The sequence below is a fragment of the Babylonia areolata genome, chromosome 1 (genome assembly GCF_041734735.1).
Source record: "Babylonia areolata isolate BAREFJ2019XMU chromosome 1, ASM4173473v1, whole genome shotgun sequence".
Lineage (NCBI taxonomy): Eukaryota > Metazoa > Mollusca > Gastropoda > Neogastropoda > Buccinidae > Babylonia > Babylonia areolata.
This window is the reverse complement of record NC_134876.1, coordinates 59,299,630-59,321,465: the sequence shown is the minus strand read 5'-3', so window position 1 is coordinate 59,321,465 and position 21,836 is coordinate 59,299,630. Positions and strand designations below refer to the sequence as shown.

The 21,836-nt window shown below is 37.8% G+C and overlaps 1 protein-coding gene across 7 annotated transcripts; it reads right to left on the bottom strand.

Annotated features, from left to right (window-relative positions):
- Window positions 1-1,497: 1,497 nt before the first annotated feature.
- Window positions 1,498-19,258, bottom strand: LOC143284777 (putative RNA-binding protein Alsin2). Of its 7 annotated transcripts, none has more exons than XM_076591794.1 (12): window positions 19,102-19,239; window positions 15,888-15,940; window positions 13,697-13,829; window positions 12,323-12,374; window positions 9,560-9,658; window positions 8,856-8,966; window positions 8,355-8,498; window positions 7,911-8,087; window positions 6,816-6,988; window positions 5,341-5,421; window positions 4,591-4,740; window positions 1,498-3,757 (listed from the first exon to the last, which is right to left on the bottom strand). In XM_076591794.1, the coding sequence occupies exons 4-12, from the start codon at window positions 12,341-12,343 to the stop codon at window positions 3,742-3,744; spliced, it is 972 nt and encodes a 323-aa protein (XP_076447909.1). In that variant the 5' UTR covers window positions 12,344-12,374; window positions 13,697-13,829; window positions 15,888-15,940; window positions 19,102-19,239; the 3' UTR covers window positions 1,498-3,741. The 7 variants fall into 7 exon arrangements, with proteins under 7 accessions (XP_076447909.1, XP_076447927.1, XP_076447899.1 ...); XM_076591812.1 differs by lacking the exon at window positions 12,323-12,374 and adding an exon at window positions 12,416-12,510 and having other exon boundaries at window positions 15,903-15,940; XM_076591784.1 differs by having other exon boundaries at window positions 15,903-15,940.
- Window positions 19,259-21,836: the final 2,578 nt, after the last annotated feature.

The window sequence follows — 21,836 nt, the reverse complement described above, 5'->3', positions numbered from 1 at the left end:
AAAGCTTACTCACTTCTATAAAAAAATGCCCAAGTTCATTTCTTTGTTACTCAGTGATGGTGTTTGCTGTTAAAGTTGAAGGATAGGCAAATACTGTGAAATGACAGAAAAATCTTTTGATCCAATACTAACTTACTGAATTCATGCATATATCTGATTTTGTGATACATGATAAAGGTGGGACAAGAATAATCTTCACACGTTTCTCTCCAGGGCGGCATGACCCATGGAACAAGTTCAATCTCCTAACCATCCAACTATCACATCTAATGCCAAACATGTGCCAGTACACAGGCAATTAACATAGAATGGGCAACAAATACTCATCCTGGTGTTACCTTACTTTCTGCTCATTAGTGTACTGCTTGGAAGAAACTAAAAAATTGCAAAGGCTTTTCTTGTGGAAAAATAATGTGCATGGACTAAGAATACACAGTGAAATAAAAAAGAAAACTGGAGCAACAGATGATGAAACATGAAGAGGATGCACAAAGCAAGCATAAAAAACAAACTGTTTCTTGAGTTCAAACAAAAGTTTTATTTACAACAGCTTGCTGAAATCATTCCAAAATTAAAAAAAAAAAAAGAAAGAAATTAAACATCAACTGCAACGATAAAACATTCAATTACACATCTCTCTTACATCCCCAGATATGGAAAATTGTTGCATGCCATTCTCCTTTTTTGATTGAAATGCAAGCTGCTGACAATTAAAGGGCAGTCAGGAAGAGGGGACCTCATGTTAATTAAACAGTCACCATACATTAACAAAAAATAGTCAAGCCAAAGCTGACTTAGGTTTGCAGAAATATAACATGTTGTAACCTTTTTTCTTTCCAACTTTTAACTCGATGTACTCTTGTTCTCAGTGAAAAATACCACAAATCTTCGCCAACAGCAGTCAGAGACTAAGTCATGTAATTATACTAACACACAATCATTGCATGGTTAGGCCACACAATCATTGCATGGTTAGTGTTTACTCCCCCTCCCCAATTACCATGGTTCACACCTATCTTTTCCCCCTTCTCTGTTAAAGCATTGTTTTTGTTCCTCTTACCTTAAAAGTGACTCAGGCACACACAGACACACACAATTCCTTCTATTGTGGAAGAAGTTGACACAATGCAAATCCAAACTATAATAAACCCAAACCTTTATCAAATCCAAGGAAAACATACACACATTAATGTGGAGAACAGCCAAGACCAAATTCTTGTAATATGATTCCCATCACCTTTATTCAACCATGGTAACATAGAAGGTGTGTACAATATGATCAGAGCTGAAGCCAGTTCAGCCATGGTATTGCTGAGAAAATTCACTGATAAGGTCTGCCAAATGTATTCACAAGTTCCGGTCAACAACTGAAATGTTCAAACTACAGCAAATCTGTTAATGAATAGTTGTATTTCAACCCTGCCATACCCCCTACCCCCTCACAAAAAACAAACAAAAAAACCACCACCTTCTGGGAGACATTTGCTACTCCCCTAATTCTTTTTTTTTAAATGAAATATTCAGTTTTGTTGAAAGGTTCAATCTGCTACCTAGCCATGAACAGCTGAGCCACTTCATGCATTATGTAGCAGTCTTGAACAAAGTCTATGAATTACATAACAGAACAGGGACTGCTAAACATCAGTGAAATGATACAGCAGTAGTGTTTGGGTCAACTCATGTGAGTGGCATCATGGCAACCTAACACAGACAACTTAGTGTGGACTGCTGGCCGGGAGTCCATGAGAGAACGAGGTCAGGTGTGCTGCAAGTGGGGTATTCCTTTTAGTTTTTTAAAAATTTTTATTCTTTAGCCCTGTTTCTTAACTTGTCACCTTGAACCAAGATCAAGGTAACACTTTTTTTTTTTTTTTTTTTACTATTCTGATATTCCAAACACTCCAGTACTGATTGTACTAAAAACATTAGAATGAGTGAAAAATGATCACACAAGCACACAAGCAGATCAATATCTGCCATAACCTTGAGCATTATAGGAATGGGTAAATTTGGGCAACTGTCAGGCATGTGTTTAGTAAAGTTTTTGTCAATGTCAACTGAAAACTCTTAAGAAAAAAAGCACAAATGCTACAACTTTCTTCATTTGTTACTAAAAGCACAAACGCTATAACTTTCATTTGTTACCCATAGTCATGATAAAAATTTATTTCATTTCACACGTTTAAATATTACTGTTGCAGTGCAGCTGTTCCTGTGATTTGTAAGATTTAATTGTACAAAGACTAACACAGGCATACACAGATTTTTTTAATAAGTTACTCTATGCATGCCCACAACAATATCCAATTTGAAGATCTACTAAGGAAATGCATTCTCAAAATTAACCAGACACTCAAACACACACAAAAACTGAAATGGGGACAATTACTTACATCCTGTTTTGGGGACATTTACTCATGTACTTTTCATGGACATGGCCAGCCGTGACAAGCTGTTTTACACTTGCCTTGGCATGCTGTGCTGGTGCTCTGGCATGGCCTTTCTTTAAAAGCGAGTCATTAGTGGGCCACATGTCAAGCATCACTTGCAGTTTAGTTTCAGCTCAAGAGATGGCAGAAAAATCCATTACATGCTTTGTTGAAAGAATATGAAACAAAAGCCCTGAGTCTGGAAGATTAGTCCGTAAACAGAAATTTGCGCTCAGAAGCCAGGAGGATTTTCTTTTTCTTTCAGCACAGTTCAAAATGCGCCAGGTGTACATTACGCAAAACAGTATGTGTGTGCATACTGAGCTTTGCAAAAGTGACTAGATGTAAATTCACCCTTTGTAAACACACATACAACTCCCTGCCCCCCAAAACGTTTGATGGACAGGCTCTAATGATATTAACAGGAAGCTCAGAGGGTTACTTATGCTTTTAACAGCATGCATACTGAGAATAGGAAAAACTAATTCTGAAAAAAAAAAAAAAAAAAAAAATCCCACCCACTTATTGTAATATACAAAAAGAGCGACTGCAATGATGCTAATGCTTATCACTTTTCAAGGATTTCACCAAAACAGAATAGACCATCCTTTTTTTCTTTTGTAATCCTTACTCCTATAGCTCATCAACAGAAAAAATATGCAAAATAAAAAATAAATGCTGCTACATAATAAAAAATAAAAAAAAGACAAAAAAATTTAACAAGAGAGCAAACTTTAACAATAACTTTAACAAATGGGGCAGTCACAGACCTGTTTACCCTTATAATTCTACTGGATGCAACTTCCACAAGTTTCTGGAACAATTAAAAATCTATAAAATGTGCTTTCTCATTGATAGTTCAAGGCTCACCATACAAGTAAAGTACCCCTTTCTTCACAATCTCTCAATACTGACAGCATGGTGGGTTAACTTTAGGACTGATGCAATGTTTCAGCATGTTTGTGTGACTTAATGCAGATCATCACTGATTGATCAAGCATTATCAGTCACCTTGGCACATGGAAACAACAATGACACTAAAAATAAGTTGTCTATGTTTCTCTTTTCCAATCTACACAGTGGAGAGGATACAAAAATTTACTAAACACAAATTGTATGGGTAAACAGATCTGTGCAGTCCATGAATAAAAGAGACAAAAGCCATGATACATAACAGAATCAAGTCCTATAACCAATGGGTTTATTCAAATTCAGAATCTAGCAGATGGCCACCGTGCTTCACCTTGTACAAGACACCCAGGGTTGTGCCACCCATGTCAGGAGCTGTCCATGTCTGCTGCCAGGCCCTCTTCTAGTCACCACCATTCCTAGGAACAACACTCCTAATGAAAAAACATTTCAATATAACATAGAGCACACGTACATACATACATTCTTACCGCCATTCCCAATAAACAAAAAAAAAATCCTAACATAGCATGTCATGAGGCTACATGCACCACACATATACACATTCTCACCACCATTCCCTACAGAACACTACTACTAACACAGCACATTACAAGACCATGTACAGCTCACATACGTAATTCCTACCACCATTCCTTCAGAACGACACTCCTAGCATAGCATGTTACAAGACAACATACAGCACATCCCATACATACATTCACACCACCATTCCTAGGGAACATCACTCTTTACATAGCACATTATAATAACAGCATGCATACACACATCACTTCACTGCTACATCAAGGCTGAAAACATGACAAAAACAAATAGTTACAATTACATTTCAAGATATATTTCACATTCAAGTCATGCCTCAAATCATGATAAAATTAATGTCTGAATTTCAGGATTGTCACAAATTTAACTTCTTCCAAAGTCCAAAACATAAATGAATGGGGAAAAAAAAGCACCTTTCAAAAAATCTGAATTTTGTCTTTTATGACACATGTAAAACTAAAAAGGGTCTTCAATGAGTCAGCAGTAAAATATAAGTATCTGATATTATTTTAATGCTATCCTCCTCTTTATCTCTGTGTGAGTGAGAGAGAGGGAGAGAGAGAGTGTGTGTGTGTGTGTGTGTGCGAGTATATGTAGATGTGTGTGTAAGTGCCCATGCACTTTCTTTAATATAAATGTATACACTTGATGCACTTTTCGTATACTAGGCTATGCTTTCACCCCTAACCTGCTTTTGTCACTTTCTGACTCGGAAGATCTTCTCCTTCGTCTCCTGCGACGAGAACTGGAGGTACTCCTTGAACGACGGGATCGCCGGCTTCTCTTGGAGCGGCTACCTGACCGAGACCTGGAACGGCGGGAACGAGAACGGGACCTCCTACAGGAATCAGGTAATTCAGTTACACACAGTGCAGGCAGACATGAGTAACGATACTGAACAATTCACAATCTGTACATCTGCGAGTCATAAAACTGGACCGTGGACATACCACAATTTCTCCTTACCTAATGAATCACCATTTGCTTCTTTCAAAATATACTTCAACAATGATTACATCAAACTGTTACATTTTGAGCAATTGCAAACCATAACCAAACTCACTCAAGATTCTCCCTTTTTACAAAATCTAATTCTATCCATCGCTGACTGATATATATGAATTCTACTGGTATTTTTTCTGTACTATTCCACTCTACAAGTTCAAATTGGCTGTAATGAATGCCACTGGTATTTTAATTGTTCTTCCTGCCATGATGCTGGTACTTTCTGCCCTTTATGTAGGGCAGCAATGAAGAACCCCCACTCTTGTTGGTTTTCTGAATGGTAGGCACCCCATGCATGCTTCAGGTTCTGGAGTTCTTCTTCAACTGCTCTGTGCCAGGTGTTAACACTGGTACAAACGTGCATTAACAACTTGAGTTTTTTTGTTTTTTTTTGTTGTTGTTTTTTAACAACTTGAGTTTTCTTATGACCCACCTGCGGCGAGAGCTGGAAGTAGAACGCCGATCACGGGAGCGACTTCTGCGACGTCTGTGATCTCTGGAGCGTGACCTTGACCTGCAGTCAGTGACAGAGTACTACATCACCACACAGCAACAAAGGAGCATTACATCACCACACAGTAACAAAGGAGCACTACATCACCACACAGCAACAAAGGAGCATTACATCACCACACAGTAACAAAGGAGCACTACATCACCACACAGCAACAAAGGAGCTTTACATCACCACACAGTAGCAAAGGAGCACTACATCACCACACAGCAACAAAGGAGCTTTACATCACCACACAGTAGCAAAGGAGCACTACATCACCACACAGCAACAAAGGAGCACTACATCACAACAGTCACTGACAAAAAAGCACATCATCATCACAGTCACTGATAAATCAGCACATCATCATCACAGTCACTGACAAAGGAACATTACATCAACACACGGGGCAGTGCCACCACAAAACTGAAATAACCCTACATCATGACACAACACTAGTTATTGGATACAAACTTTTAAAAGGCTCCAGTTTCCTGCACACAATTTTTTGTTCTGAGGAAAGTGTCTCTAAAGGGGTAGCCATTTATCAGATGGTCTGGAGGTGTTGTTTTTTTTTAATGTAACCTTCTCCCCTTTCTTGTATGTATATGTGTGTGTGTGTGTGTGTGTGTGTGTGTGTAAGTTAACTTGATGAGTTACACAAATCTGAAAAATCTCTCTCTGCATGTTTCATGCAGAGCCTTGGAATGCAAAGTTAACTGTCTTGATAGAGTCTATGAAAGAATTAGTGTTCAAAATTAAGTGTTTTGAACACATTTTCGCATGCCATGATTACAGCCCCCCCCCCCCTTTTTTTTTCCCCTTCCAATGACTTAATGATCTGCTGATGGTTAATTTACATTGTAAAATGCACTAAGCTGAAATAAAAATGATGTAAAACAAAGCAAAACTGTAGTGATTCAACCAAATTTATAGCTGTATATTTCATGCCCTCTTATGCCATTTGTTTTGCTTGTCTGTTTTTCTTTATTTTCAGCCTTACTATAAGAGGGGGAAAAAATCAAAGACAGCAGTTTCTCTCTGTTCCAAAATGGTGTTAATATGATCTGCACTTCTGAATTGGCTGTCTGGTGGTAACAAACAAACAATTATATCATATTAACATTCACACTCAGACTACCCCAGCCAATGAGTTTGAAACTACAGAAGCACAACTCAGCACTACCAGGGTTAAAATAGATAAATTACAAAATAAATATTATATGATGACATCTTTATACTATACATAAATAAATTTCACCCCTTGACTGCTGCTGAACATGCTCATCAGTAAATGGCTGTCATCTCACTGAGATAAGACCTAAAATTCATGCCACATGGATCTCATTTCATAGAGGCTCAGCAATCAAGGTGTTAAAAACGGGGGGGAAAAAGTAAAGAAGAAATCAGACCTCCTCTTCCTGCGGTTGCTGTCCCTGCTGCGAGAGCGGCGGCGACGGTCCTTGTCCCGGGATCGCTCACGGCTCCTGCTACGACTGCGCTGCTTGGCCAGCTCCTCCTCCCGCTTCTTCCTCATCTCCTCCCTCTCCTTCTCCCGCTGGGCACGCCGGTCAGCCACCATTTGCTGAAACAGGCAACACACAACCCTTCAACTAAATGCAGCAATTTGCCACCATCTGCTGAAACAGGCAAAACACAACCCTTTAATTAAATGGCCACCATTTACTGCACAACAACAGGTAAAACACAAACCTTCAACTAAATACATAAACTTCAATTCCACTATTAAATTTTGAACATTCTTTCAACAACAGACACTTTCATCTTAATTTCTCAGCACAGCTGTTTCTGCAAACAATAAGAGCAATCTAGTAATCAAACGAGTAGCACCCAGTAAATTTTAAACGATCCATCATTTTAAACAAGCAACTGTCAAAATCTATGAGAGATGTCACTGGCAAAATGAAAGAAAAAATTACTGAAACATTTTTCACCTACAACTAACAAGGTATCAAAACATTTTATGAAATCTCAAATCGATGCCCACATGACAGTACAGCATGAATTGTCACTGAACCTGTGATAATTTGTCTGTCTTTCTTGACAATGACACAGAAACCCAAATGAAACAACATGATGATACTGCTGTCTGAGCTGCTTTTTATCATAAAACTTGGCATCAACCAATTCTGAGAGCTCTTCACTGACACCAGCAATGATGATAAAGAAATGTGTAAAAATCAAAAGACACATCCATTTGTGGTAGGCACTTTACTGTCATCTTCCCATTCTGAACTGACAGCACACTTTAATCAATGGTGGGTAAGAAATGACAAGGGCAAAATATAACAGTGGGGGGGCTTTGAAAAACACTTTCTCCCTGTCAGAAATCCATGATGCCAAACACTCTTGACATAGTAGCTGGAGACTTTCTCTGACACTAATCATTTTCTTCTTCCACACCGTTGACAATGAACATACATTCACTGTCTGTCAACCCCACAGCTTGGACATCACCACACATTCCCATCACAGCCTGTCCCCACCTTCAGTTCCTCCAATTTGGTGCGGATGGTGATGAAGCCCAGGTGCAGCTTGCCTCCAAAGTGATCAGCAAGGCGGCGGTCATTGTCATGGATGCCCAGGTAGGCCCCGCATACCTCACACACACGCAGCTTCTGCTGCTGGTAACTGGAGGCCGGCATCGAGTTCCGGAACTCAATCTGCAAAACAAATTAGATCAGTACCAATGTGCAAGAGCATCACTGCACATCACATTCACTTTTTTCTCCAGTATACAACTGAATCATTTACTTGCCGTAAGCGCTACCTTTCTTTTTGAAATTCGGGTTGCTCTAGCTGTGTGTGTGTGCAAGTGTGTCTTCGCCTACAGCTGTGCCTTCTGCACTGAATCAATTTCTTGCCATAGGAGATTTAGTTTTGCGTGAAGGTCAGGCTGCTTTCACTGTTGTGTGCTTGTGCGCATTTACCTCCAGCTGAGCCTTCTGCTTCTTGATCTCCTCAATTTCCTCCATCAGCTTGAGGGACTCATCCACCAAGCCCTCAGCCCCCATCTCCTCAGCTGTGGCCATCTTGGTTCCTATCTGCTCCCCCAGCTGGTGTATCTGGTCCGCCTGCACACACAGCCAAAGCCATATTTCATGTTGACATTAACAAGAAAACAGTGCAACTACTTCAATGCCTAAAAAGACCACTCACTGAAAATGTAAACTTTGTGACCTAACTGAACACATATGGATAATTAAAATTAAAAAAAAATCATACTGATATAGCAGTTCCTGGGGTGGAAAAGGAAGAAATAAACAGGACACTGTTAAAGTTTACTCATGGACACACAAACATGGATGAATAAACAGGCAACCAATACATATTGATTACACAGACTTTTACTGTGTACACACAACCCCAAAAAAAAACCCAAAAAAACAACAGACACAGAGAGATCTACAAAAAGAAGTGAAGAAAGATACCTTGGCGTTAGCTTCTTCACTGAGTTCCTCTTGGGTCTCCTTCAGGCGACGCTTGGCCATCTCAGTTTTCCGGTCACAGTCTGATATGAAATTCTGCAGATGTTCCATTGCCTGTAACACACATTTTCACAATGAGACTCCAGCTGAAATGGTTATTTGCAATTGCCACAGATGAAATAGAGAGTTGGAGTAAGTATTTTGACAAATGTAATCATCAAGCTGAAATTATGAAGTTTCAGTTTCAGTTTCACTTTCTCAAGGAGGCGTCACTGCGTTCGGACAAATCCATACACGCTACACCACATCTGTTGAGCAGATGCCTGACCAGCAGCATAACCCAACGCGCTTAATTATGAAGACAAGTCAAAGCTGAAAACACAAATGTATCCAGTCATGAGACATATATAAATGACCTCAAGCAATTCTTCATCATTTATCTCGTCTAACAAAAAAAATATTGAAAAGGCAGATCTAACAAAGAGGGGAATATTTCCGTTTTCAAAATCCATGGATGTAGCATCAATCTTGAGACAATAAATACAAACTTCTCATGTAACATTCAATTCAGCACACTTACATGCACAGACACACATCTACCAAACTCTTGATCACTTTCCTGTCCTTAACCTTCAAGGCAAATTACTGCTTTCTCCACATATTCACTGTGCAAGATTTGAAGAATAGCGATGGGGCAACCCACTCACATCGATGTCATAGTAGTAGTCCTTGTTCTTGGCTGCCCGCTCATAGTCAGCTTTGTAGGCCAGGTCATGGATGTTGGGACATTCCCCCAGGTCCATGCGCTGTGCAAAGGGGAAATCAACACAAAATCAGAAAAACACACTCACTCATTCATTATGGAATTCAAGTCTCTTAATTAAGATATAAACAATTCCTGGCACATAAAAAAAAGGCTTCTGATAACACATATGTGCACGGATAGCACAAAAGAAAGGCGACACTTCGTTCACAATCAACAAGAGGTGAAATCCTCTGAAATTTTGAAGACCAATTTTTTTAAATACTGGTCAATAATTAGAAAACAAATCTATGTCATGACAGAATCCCCCGCACCCACTACTTGTCTTCAGAAATCTGCTCATACAACACTCCATCTGCAAAAGTCAGTCAATAATCTCAATGTCATCACAGAATTTACAGTCACAACTGTGGACATGAAACACTGAGTACCGAGAGAAAAAAAAATTAAAACCTAGATGGTGATTGGTCTGATGCTTGGAAGGAAACAAAAAGGAACCCCTGCAGACGGCTGAAGTGGCTGGAAATTTAGCAAGCATAAAGCATTGACTTTTTTTTTTTTTTTTTTTTTTTTTAACTATTAAACACCTGATCTGGCTGAAGACCTCTAATTCACTAGAAACTCTGAACATATCTGAAACAGTCTAAGGACTTCCCTAGATAAAAAGTATTACTATCAGAAGCCTTGAAAAAACAGACATGCATGAGCAATTTTTAATTTTAAACTTTTTTTGTTTGAATTTATACACACGCAAGCATATTTACTCATATACACACAACCATGCACATACACGCACACAACTTGACATGTAAACAAATACATGTGTACATATACAAACACTGCAAGACAGGTGACATATCACGAAAAGTTGTCGATTTGAATTCTGCTGGATGGTAAGGTCTACTAAAAAATGTCAAATTGCCTAAATCTCATATGGACAGTTTCACAGCATTTGGCGACAGCAGTGTTTGTAAGACTCAATGAAGTCAACTTCGCTACTATTTACTTGAATGTGGAGTGGAGCAGATTTCTGTTTAATGTCCTGTCATTTCAAGTTTCAGTTTCTCAGGAAGGTGTCACTGCATTCAGACCAATCCACATATATAAGTCACACATACTAGTGATTGTAGACACTTTGTTGAAGTATTAATTTTTCCCAATTGGATGTTATTGTTTAAAAAGTATGAGATGAGGAAGTGGGGATGAATGATAAGTCGGGGAAAACAGGGAAGGAGTAGGGTGGAAAGATATGAATGTAGCAATGTGGAAGTTTAGACTTAATAATAATTCCATATTTTCGCATTAGATTTGACTGTCAGCATGAGACTGACATGAAAACTGGAAGCCTACTCAATCTATTCACATAATTGTGTAAATCGATATCCGTATATTCATGATACATATTTATGATTATTCACAGAAGGGCCAATGGTGCCGTGGTATGCTGATCTTTCTGACTACAACCACTATCAATCACAACAGCTTCTGTCATCGAATACTGTGAAACTTTTCATATCCATTTAACTTCATGTGCTTGAGAATATCTATTAAAAAAAAAGAAAAAAAAAAAAAAGAATACAGCTCACTATCATCAAACGCACGTAATAAATCTTTCAGGCATAATTATTAAATAATATATATCATAAAATAACAGTTGCAAATTATCTCCCCCCAACTTGAGTTCTGTGGTATTATAATTCCACCGAATGGGCACTGCTCCATAACTCTGTTATGCTCATTAAATGTGCCTCATTAGGATTCTTCTATTGTAAATTGTAACGTTTGCTGATGTTTGATGGATTGATGACAATTCAACATTTTGATTTTCATCACACAAATCAATCTTCTCCCTCCATCCTACTTTCCTTCATGCATTCACCAGTTTTTCTTCAGCACAATATATGAAATATTGGCCTCGGCAAAACATCTGACTCCAGCATTATTTCAAATGAACGAACCCTTCTTACTATATCTGACTGGAGTGTACTAATTCCAAAATCATAATTATATAACATGTTAAAGCTTTACCATCTAAAGCAAAGGCTATTGAACTACAAATACTGAAGTAGTATAATCAACAAGTCAAATGTGTATGAAGTAAACATCTTTTCATTAATGTACACTGAACACACATAACACATAAAATCTGAGAATTAACTTAGTTTTCAATGATATGTAGCACATATTATTGACACAGCCTTTTCTTTAAAAATCAAACTACCACTGCTGTAAATAAAATAAAAAATAAAAAAAAAGCTTACTAACATGAATACCACTGGAAAGTAATGGAATATTCTGCTACTCAGTTACTGGACTTGTAAAACGCACAAATCAAAACCTCTCTCCTGATTACAACTTCTGATTAGTTACAATACATATTGATGTACAAGCCATTTGATCTGTCAACACAAGAATTTTATTTTACATTCAGTATTTTTCAGTGAAATATAACAAATAAGTTGAAATATGCAATTATTGTTCTGTTTAAAGCTCCAATAAAACCGATTTGAGCTTCAGTCCAGCCAATATTATGTAAGTTGTAACAAAATGTAATATGGACTGCCCTTGCCCATCAAACCATGCTAGAGGTATGAACATGACCTTCACCTTAATAACAGCACATACTCATGGTGGCAAGGGCAAAGTCACGTGGTCTTAAAATGCAAGAGAAAACAAGAAAAGGTCAACTCACAGCGTCATTACGTACCCATATCCTAGCCATACCCATTCAACATCAAGACCCAGGAGAAAGAAGCGTGCTATTGAAAAAAGAAAAGAAGACTGGTTAAAACTCACTCACCGTGCTAGAGAGAATGTCATGTGGGCAACAGCCTAGCAGGAAGCTCTTACATACCCGAGGGTCATCAAACTTCACTTTGTAGCTTGAGCTATCCCCTAGAATAAACCATAGCAGTCAACATCATGTTATTCCAAATTCAACAACATTTATTCAAACAGTGTATCAGAACATTACTTTGCTCAACACAAAACATATGAAGCTGAAAACCTCTTGAGCACAGCTGCCATGGGAAAAAGATTATTAGAAGAAACATGTGCAATATAAGATTACATTACTAAAGCATTTTACATTACTGATGACCCTTTTCAGATCAAGAGTGCAACAATATGTACATCTAAAAAAGGGAAGTCCACAAGTACATATTCCAGTATACAACACACAATGGACTAAAAATCTGGCTTCGCCTTTTAAGTTGCTAATCAGCATGGGTGGAATCTAAGAGGGAAACTAGAACAATATAGTACTGCACACTTATTTGGTACCATGAAATCTGGTGTGGATATAAACAGGAGAAGGGTATCTTACTTTGACATGCCTTAAAATGTTGTGTATACACCATACAGCCCTCGAAAACAGAACTTCAATGTAGAATCAAATGAATACTTGAACATTTATCATCAACCATCTTTATTCATTTACCAAGACCAATAAGGCAACTAACAATTACTTACACATTAATTTTTTTTTTTTTTTTTTTTAATCTTAACACATCCCACCGCTCCCCATTTCAGAGTGCACCAATGAGATATAGCTTCCCAACAGTCAAATTGATCTATGACCAACACTTAAGTGGTGGGCATGAATTTTATAAACATAACTCATCCAGTCAGTTTTGAACTCAAACAAAACAGACCATGACTGGAGTTCCGGTTTGTTTTGTTTTTTGTTTGTTTTTGTTGTTGCTGTTTTTATCTCCTTCTGATGTCTTTGTAGTTTTTCTTTTAACATTAACAATTATAGTTTACAAAGCGTGTGGGTGGGTAGGTGTCTGCATCAGCAGTTTGTGTGAATTTAATGCAAACACACATCTTTTATAGCTGTCTGCACTCAACAGTTGAAATAAAAACTTCTCTGTCTAATCATAGAACTTCTGGGCGATGATGGACAGCACACATTCAGAGTTGGAATAAAAACTTCCCCATCTACCAGTACAATTTCTGGACAATGACACACAACAGACATGCACAGTACTTCTGACAGTGACAGATCAACTACAAGGGACTTTAATTGCAGCCAGATTTTCAGTCCTACACAATCCACACAATACACCATGATACACACTGTGGCATATGGTGTTAACGATGGCAACTGGTAGATCAGATGAAATCTCAGCCCCAGTGTGTAGTGCGCTGCTTTGGCAGACATTATCCTTGCTTGAGTGTCAGCCACCTAACCTCAGCTATTGATAACATGCCTGGAAAACACAGGACTTACCAATCGTTTGGGCCATCAGGCCTGGTCTAACAACAACATTAATAATAATACATTGTAACAACAGCTTTCTTTTTCAAATCAAAACAGTCTGGTCTTACAACAATAATACATTGTAATAACAGCTTTCTTTATTTAGATCAAAACAATCATCAAAATAAAACTGTAGCAACAAAATGCTATCAATATGCAATTATTTCATACTCCTTTAATTCATTTTATCGTACCTTTTTATTTTTCTATAACAAATTTCAAAATGCTTATGTCATTAATATTCTGTATCGAGAAACACAAAATATTGTTTGTTATCTTTGCAATATTCTAAAGTGGAGTTTAAAAAACTTTTATATATTCTACACTATTAGTATTATAATCAAGAATGTCAATACACTTATACAGGCACTTTCAAACACAGTCAAAAGCTAAAGTTTGTAATAAACACTATAAATTACTGGAAAAATCAACACATTATAAATTTCCTGTATACAATTAAGTACATGAATTGTGAAATGACATAACAGAACTGATAACACTATTCAAGAATGATTTATTTTGGCACTGAACTGTTTTCGAGTAGGTTTCTACTCAGAAGTGGAAGAGATGGGCAAAGGAATTAAATTTCAAATATGAAATGTCATCACACATTTCATTAACTTATAAAAAAAAATATATATATTTGGAAAAAAAAAGCTTTCAATAATTTTAATCATTTCCACTATGACAAGGCCTTCAAGACTCGCGTGTGATACCATATATAATCCTACACAGAAATAATCTAACACTACTGAAGAATGGACACTTTTACAGAACCTTTAATTTCATATACAAGGTTTCTCAATTCTGGTTTAAAACAAAGGGGGGTAAAAAAAAGAAAAAGAAAAAAAGAAAAGAAATATTGTTAATATGTTACTAATAGTAATACTAAAAAGTAAATTAAAGTCTTAACTCCCGAGAGCAAGGTTTCGGTTGCGCCCCTTTTCTCTGCATTCAAATTTTGTATTACGTGTAGCTGACACATTTTGTACTTTCCAAAGTCAATTCAGGTCTAGATTAGAAGCTGCTAGGCAAATCTCGCTCTCTGCCATAAATGAAGCCAAACCACAGCTTTATTAGGCTTTTATTTTGAATAAACCTTCACCGACGTCACAGTGTCAGACTCTGGTGAGAAACTGGCTTGATTCAAATCGCCCGCCATTTATAGTCCGGTTCAGGCTTTAAATCTTCAATGAAAATTGGATGACAATCCTGCCCTATAACACTAAAAGGCTCTCATACTTCCCCACTGATTATATTACTTTGTTATTAACAACTTGACACTGATTCTCTTTATCAGTTTTTACCACATTTTTTTCTTTTTCTTCTCACTATGACCAAACCCAAATATACCAAATATGAAGACTCAATGCAGACCGTTTTTGTGAAAAAAGCTTTTTCTATTTTACTATGGTGTGACCTTTTCTCAAGACTTGAATTTCAAGCAACTATCTCCAGTCTGGTGAAAACTGGAGGAAAGATGCAGTCTTTGTTAAACTTACAGTTAAAGGAGATAATCATAAGTGTTATTCAATTTCAAAACTACCATCCTAGCATTACAAAGATCGGTTCTATGCCACCTGTACCAACTTTGAACTAGGAAAATGTAATTTTTACTAAGAGTGTTTACCACAAACAAATGCACACACACACACATGTTCCCACACATACACACAACAGAGATTAGGTGATTACATAGACTCACTGTTTACACACTCGAGTCAATAAGGTGCTGATAAAAAAATTACCAATACCAATGCCAGATCTCTCAAAATTGTTTTGTTTTGTTATGGCTCCTGTTTACCATAAATATCAGACTGTTTAAAAACAATACCATTTTAAGATTAACAACCATATAACTGTCAAGTGCAAATGGAAAGGTTATGTAATGTGTACTTTAAGTAAATGTTTGTTTGAATGATAAAAAAAATAATAATTAAAAAAAAAAAAAGGAAGGAAAAAAAAAAAAAAAAAAAAAACAGTTCGAAGGGAAATTTTCACAACTCACGGCCAGCCCTCTCACCATGGGAAGAATTGCTTTGTCCCACAACACATTGTTCCCTTGAAAATAGGGATCAGAAAGACTAGATGTAAAACCAATTCAGACGTAATACAAAAAACAATCTTGATAAGTTAATATTAAAAACATTTACACATACCTGCCCTTCACACCCTCTCTCTCTCTTTCTCTCGCATCATATATATATATATATATATATAAAGGCAAACAAAACTTTCAGCACTGATCAAAAGAAGTCACACACTGATCACGTTGTTTACCAGTCAAATATTCATGTCGTTTTGTTCTTTTTACACACAACGAAACAGGTAACAACCCTCAAGTTTAAAATCAATACTGACCCTGAATAACAATATATACAAAAACCAATGCATTGATAATGGTGATGATACAGATACGAGTTTATCTAACGCCTATCCTCAGTCTAAGACCATGCTCAAAGTGCTTTACACAGTCATTTGCACAACAGGCTGCCTACCTGAGTTAGCGAGTAAAGCTGAATGAGAGCTGCCTTTGGGTGCTTATCATTCGTTTCCTGTGTCTTTCAATTGCACACACTCAACTCACACAGACATGAATTCTTTTAAGTCCATAATTGCTATCTTATTCATTTCACCATTTAGACAGCCATACTCTGTTTTCAGGGGGGTGTATGCTGGGTATGTTCTTCTTTCTTTAACCCGCTGAATGCTGACAAGATTATAATTCTTTAATATGCATATTTGATCTTCTGCATTCAAAGGGGGTTCAGGCACAAGCAGGTCTGCACAACATGACCTGTGAGACAGGAAAGATCTCCACCCTTAACCCACCAGGTGCGCTTAAACTGGGGATCAAATTTGGGAAACTCAGGCAAGAACCCAGTGCTCTAACCATCTGACCATCGCCAAATGAACAATTCTAGCAAGAAATCCAGCTGTCTAGCTATTTGTCCACCACACTGATCTATTTGAGTAAGATGTAAAATTGCATAAGAAGTGGAAAATACAGGGGGCACACATTTGCACACAGAGATTTTAGAAAGAGGGAGAGAGAGAGATCTACACAGGAATTGGCAGTCAGTTAAAGATAAAAATGGAAAGAGGGAGTTAAGACTTTAAGCAAGAGATAGCACAGATGATATGGCAGATTACAGCTGAAAAGTTATTTCAATATTTGTAATTGTATGGATTATGTCGACAATATCTTCCACTAATGATTTATACAACACAGCTAAATCTGTCCTGTTTTGATATGTTTGTTTTGTGGGGTTTTTGTTGGTGGTGTTGTTTCTTTTGTTTTAGTCTTTCAAAAATAATCTACAACACTTGGACATGTCTCATGTTCAAAGGACAAATCCACCTGATGATATGTGTTTCTTTAGGTCTTCATAAAAGTTTTATTGCTTTAGAATATCATTCATTTTCCCCTGATTTCTTTCATTAGTTTCAATCAATTCATATTTTCTGGTAAAAGATGACCTTAAGGTAAAAAAATATTATCATCACTTGTAAAATTCAAATTCAATAATTTCATTCACTTTTTCAAAGCAGTTACACTCAAATGTAGCATAAATATTATTTTAAAAGCTAATATAAAAATGGGGAAAAAATTGATTAATAATTCTTTTTTTCTTTTTTAAAGAAGAATACTGAATGAACACACCACATAGTAACAGCAGATAAAAAAAAACAAAAAAAACAATACCCAAACCTTACAGTTACAGCCTTTGATCTTCAACCATTAAAAGTTACTAAGAATTCCCAGCAGCTGTAACCTGCCCCCTGTTGTCACACATTTGTAAAACAGTCTTCAAAACTTTTCAAAACAATGAAGATCTGATCAATGTAAATTTATTGGCTTTTACTGATCTGCTGACCAGTTTTCAGAAACTATCATTCAATCAATGGGATATTGTAATTTGCATCAACAAAATAATCAAACAAATCAAGAAAACTCTCTGAAAATGATTGGTATGATTGCTAGCAATATGAAACATACTCAGCAAATTAATTTAGCTTCTAGTTTAGTGTCTTGAGCCATGGTACCAATTTGACTTTTAGTTTTACGCTATTCTAACAACAGTTTCTTGAAATTGTACGCATTTTTAGGAAAACACAAGAAAAATGAAGTGTGGATGTGAAAGATTCGGCCTGCACTTGTGTTAACCTTCATAAAAATCATGTGAAATCATATCTTGGAAGAATGGAACAGACACCAACACTTATCCAAAGCAATGTCTGCCAGATTAATTGTATCCTCTTAAACTAGTCTTTGACTCTTTATTATTATTAGAAAAAAGAAAGAAGGAAGTAAATCACTGAATGTAAATTGTAATTGTTATGATTGTTGTTAAGAATGATTTTGATTTTTTTTTAACAATCATAATCTATTTTACATATATCGCACTTTTCCATGTTAAACATGCTGTACAATGTATATTTATGAGTAAACCTAAAGAAAATGTGTTTAAACACTAAAATCACAACTAATACAACCTTGCATAGACAGACATCCATCCGAATTTGTTTTTTCTCTCATTTGTTCACTCCTAGGTAGATAAGTTTTTATCATCATCATTAAAAACCAAGAAGTACTCATGATCATTCGAGTTTAACCCTAAACAGTGAGTAAGTACTTGAACTTGTTGTGCTTGACGCCTTTACTACGCCTGCTCATCATCAAATTTGAACTACTACTTGCATGCGTGGCGATACAGGTCTTACGGTCCTACCTATTCTGTATTCACAGCAAGCAATACAGTAACTGCCATTAACGGTTAATAAAGTAAGGACCCGGAATTTTATGTAGTGTATGTAAACCTGCGACAATATTCAACTTGTAAGACTCCTTCCACCACAACCACCTAAATGACTTCACTATGTTCTGCATACCTTGTAATATCTATGTAGCAATAAATTCAAGTGAGTTCGTGTCTCATTTTCTCATTCCCGCACATCGACAACATCCGTCATGAACGCGTGTCAACAAATTTCTTGTCTCCGAATCTGTATTGATCAATAAGCATACCAATAAGCTAAAAAGAAAACAGTCGTCTTCGTTTATTACTTACATTGTTACAATCAATCAGCTTTTCTTTAAATGCAATAATTAAAAAATCGGTCAGTCAAACTGGCAGCCCATCGCCATTTTACTATTTCCACGATTTTGAGCACACGACAGTCTGGGATGTCAATCAGAAAATAATTGAGAACCCACTCACCATCTCGGGCAGTTCCCATAAGTTCATCGAGCATAGCTCGTACTTGATCATGTGCCGTCATGCTGATGGCTTTTTGCAGGGAATTTGCACCCTGCTTCCTGACAATTTTTTTACAGTCGTTCAACCTCGGGAGCAACCAGGCGAAGGAATATGGCGGAATTTGTTAACACGGCCCACGGAGGAATCTGTAGTGTTCCCAAATGAGAATACCATTTTAGATTTTCAACCCGTGTTGTCTGCCAGTTTTGGTGTGTTTGTTGTTGGTTGGTTGGTTGATTTGTTGGTTTTGTTGTTGTTTTCGTTTTCGTTTTTGTGTTTTGTTTTGTTTATAACTTATAATAATGATAATGATATATTATATAACAATAATTTAATGAACACTGTAAATGAAGTAAAGTGCACTGATGGATAAAAATCATTGATCTAAAATTAATAGTGTCCATTCTCTTTTTAGATCAGTGATAAAAACATGTGAGGTGGACAGGGGAGGGGTGAGTGCTCGGGAACGTGCTCGCGTGTAAGACTGAAGTACGTCGATCTTGCGAATGCACTATTTTGTTGATAAGGATAAGCGTTAGTCAGTGAAACTCAGTTATGTTTCTTGTGTATCTTTACTGTTTTGTTTCCCATGTTGCTTTCTGTGTACTTTTGTGAAAATTGAATATAGAAAAAGATACTGAATAATAATAATAATAACACTAATAATAACAATAATAATATAACAGATTCATTATATTATTATTATTATTATTAATATAATTAATATTAATATATCTGATTTTATTACTTATTATCATTACATGGACAGTAAGCGCTTCAAGTTCCTCATTGCACATAGCGCTGCTTTAGTACAACTGATCCAGCTTTGGGTTATGCGGCTGCTGGTCAAGCATCTATGACTTGGCAGATGTGGTGTAGCATATATGGATTTGTCCGAACGCAGTGACGCCTGCTTCAGCTACTGATACTGGCGATACTAATACTGATCTCCCATTCGAGTTACTGCACGAATATCTACGTCGCCTCCCAAATGGGAGCTGGGGGCCCCAGGTGGTAACACTGAGACAAAGAATTAATTTTAAGGCATTGCGAGGATGGAAAGTGGCGTGGGCCTCCCCATGAACTGACCATTCTGGGTTACCGTCGAGCCTGGGACGTCTGGTTAACTTGAATGGGGCTTTGGTAAATCTGGCTAATTTGATTGGAGCTCTGCTGGGTAAATCTGGCTAACTTGAATGGGACTCTGGTACAGTGGTAAATCTGGTTAATTTGAATGGGGCTCTGCCGGGTCGGGTAAATCTGGTTAATTTGAATGGGGCTCTGCCGGGTAAATCTGGCTAACTTGAATGGGGCTCTGGTAAATCTGGTTAATTTGAATGGGTCTCTGGTAAAGCCGAACCAGGCGGCTTACCATGCAGTGGATGTCAATTACAGTCAATAAAATAAAATAAAACAAAACAGACGGATCGAAACGGAAATCGACCTGGAAACAGAAAAGGACAAAGAGCTCGGCTAGAGAAAACTGCATGTTACATGAAATGTTTGTGGTTTGAGAGACAAATTAAGGAACCAGAGATCTACAATTAACCGCAAGTTGTTGACTAGACGTCACGTGACCCAGCCCAACATCTCGGATCTGGACCATACTATGCAAGGAAATTCACTGACTCCAATTATGTTCTCATCTGGAGTGGAGTAGACCATATTCACTGACTGAGTCCGAGTCAGCCTCCGACGGAGAGCAACTCACGGCGTGGGGTTCATCCTGACCCAAGACCGTGACATGACCAAGATTGAATATTTCTGCCGTGAGAACATCTGTAACCACTGAGTCTCAGACTGAGGATCATCAAGATCAGGATTAATTGAGGGAAAGGAGAGAGCCATCAATTATTTCCAAGCACCGTGTACTGTACGCACCATGCAATGACTCGTACTCGGATGAGGACTGAAAGAACGACTTTTTTGTGCAACTCTCATACCAGTCTTTGCCAAGTACCAGACTAAGAGTATCTAGATGTAAGGGGGACTCTGACGGACTTCAGCGGCAGAGTGGAAAGGAGAGAAGTTCATGGACCCCACACCTGGGGCCCCAAGGTAACACCAGCACAGCCAGAGTCAGTGCTGCTATAACGGGCACCAACTCCTTTATCGTCGGTCTTTACACCGGCAGCACATGACCCAGTCAAAACCAACGCTCTCTTCAGTCCAGCACCGTTCCAACCACACCCAAGCGTGGTACAGGATACTGATAATCTGTCTGCATCGACCGAGATGGACTCAGTTCATCTTTAAAGTATAACATCCAGCATGAACACAGTTCATGACGCCAGTGCAGTACCGTTGTAATGTTCGTCCAAACACCAACTGCCGACCAGTCGTGATGTGGATGGCGGAGAAGAAAACCATGCTGCAGAGAAAGAACGGCTGAAGGTGACACAACTGAGAGGTACCAATCAACTTGCACAAACTCAAGAAGAACACAGACATCCAAGACGAGAAACAGAAGATCGTCAGAGAGAGACTGGAGCACAAAGACACCGGCAACATGATCAGTAACGGAGAAGCATTGCGCACGCTCAGAGACACCCTCATTGACACTGATCGACGCTCAAGAACATGGGGACCAAGAGACGTGGACTCGGAAGCGGGTGGAGAAAGGTCACAGTGTGGTGGACTTGAAAGACGCGGCCGTGAAGGAGGCCCTGCAGGAGAAGAAGATACTTTGTTACGGC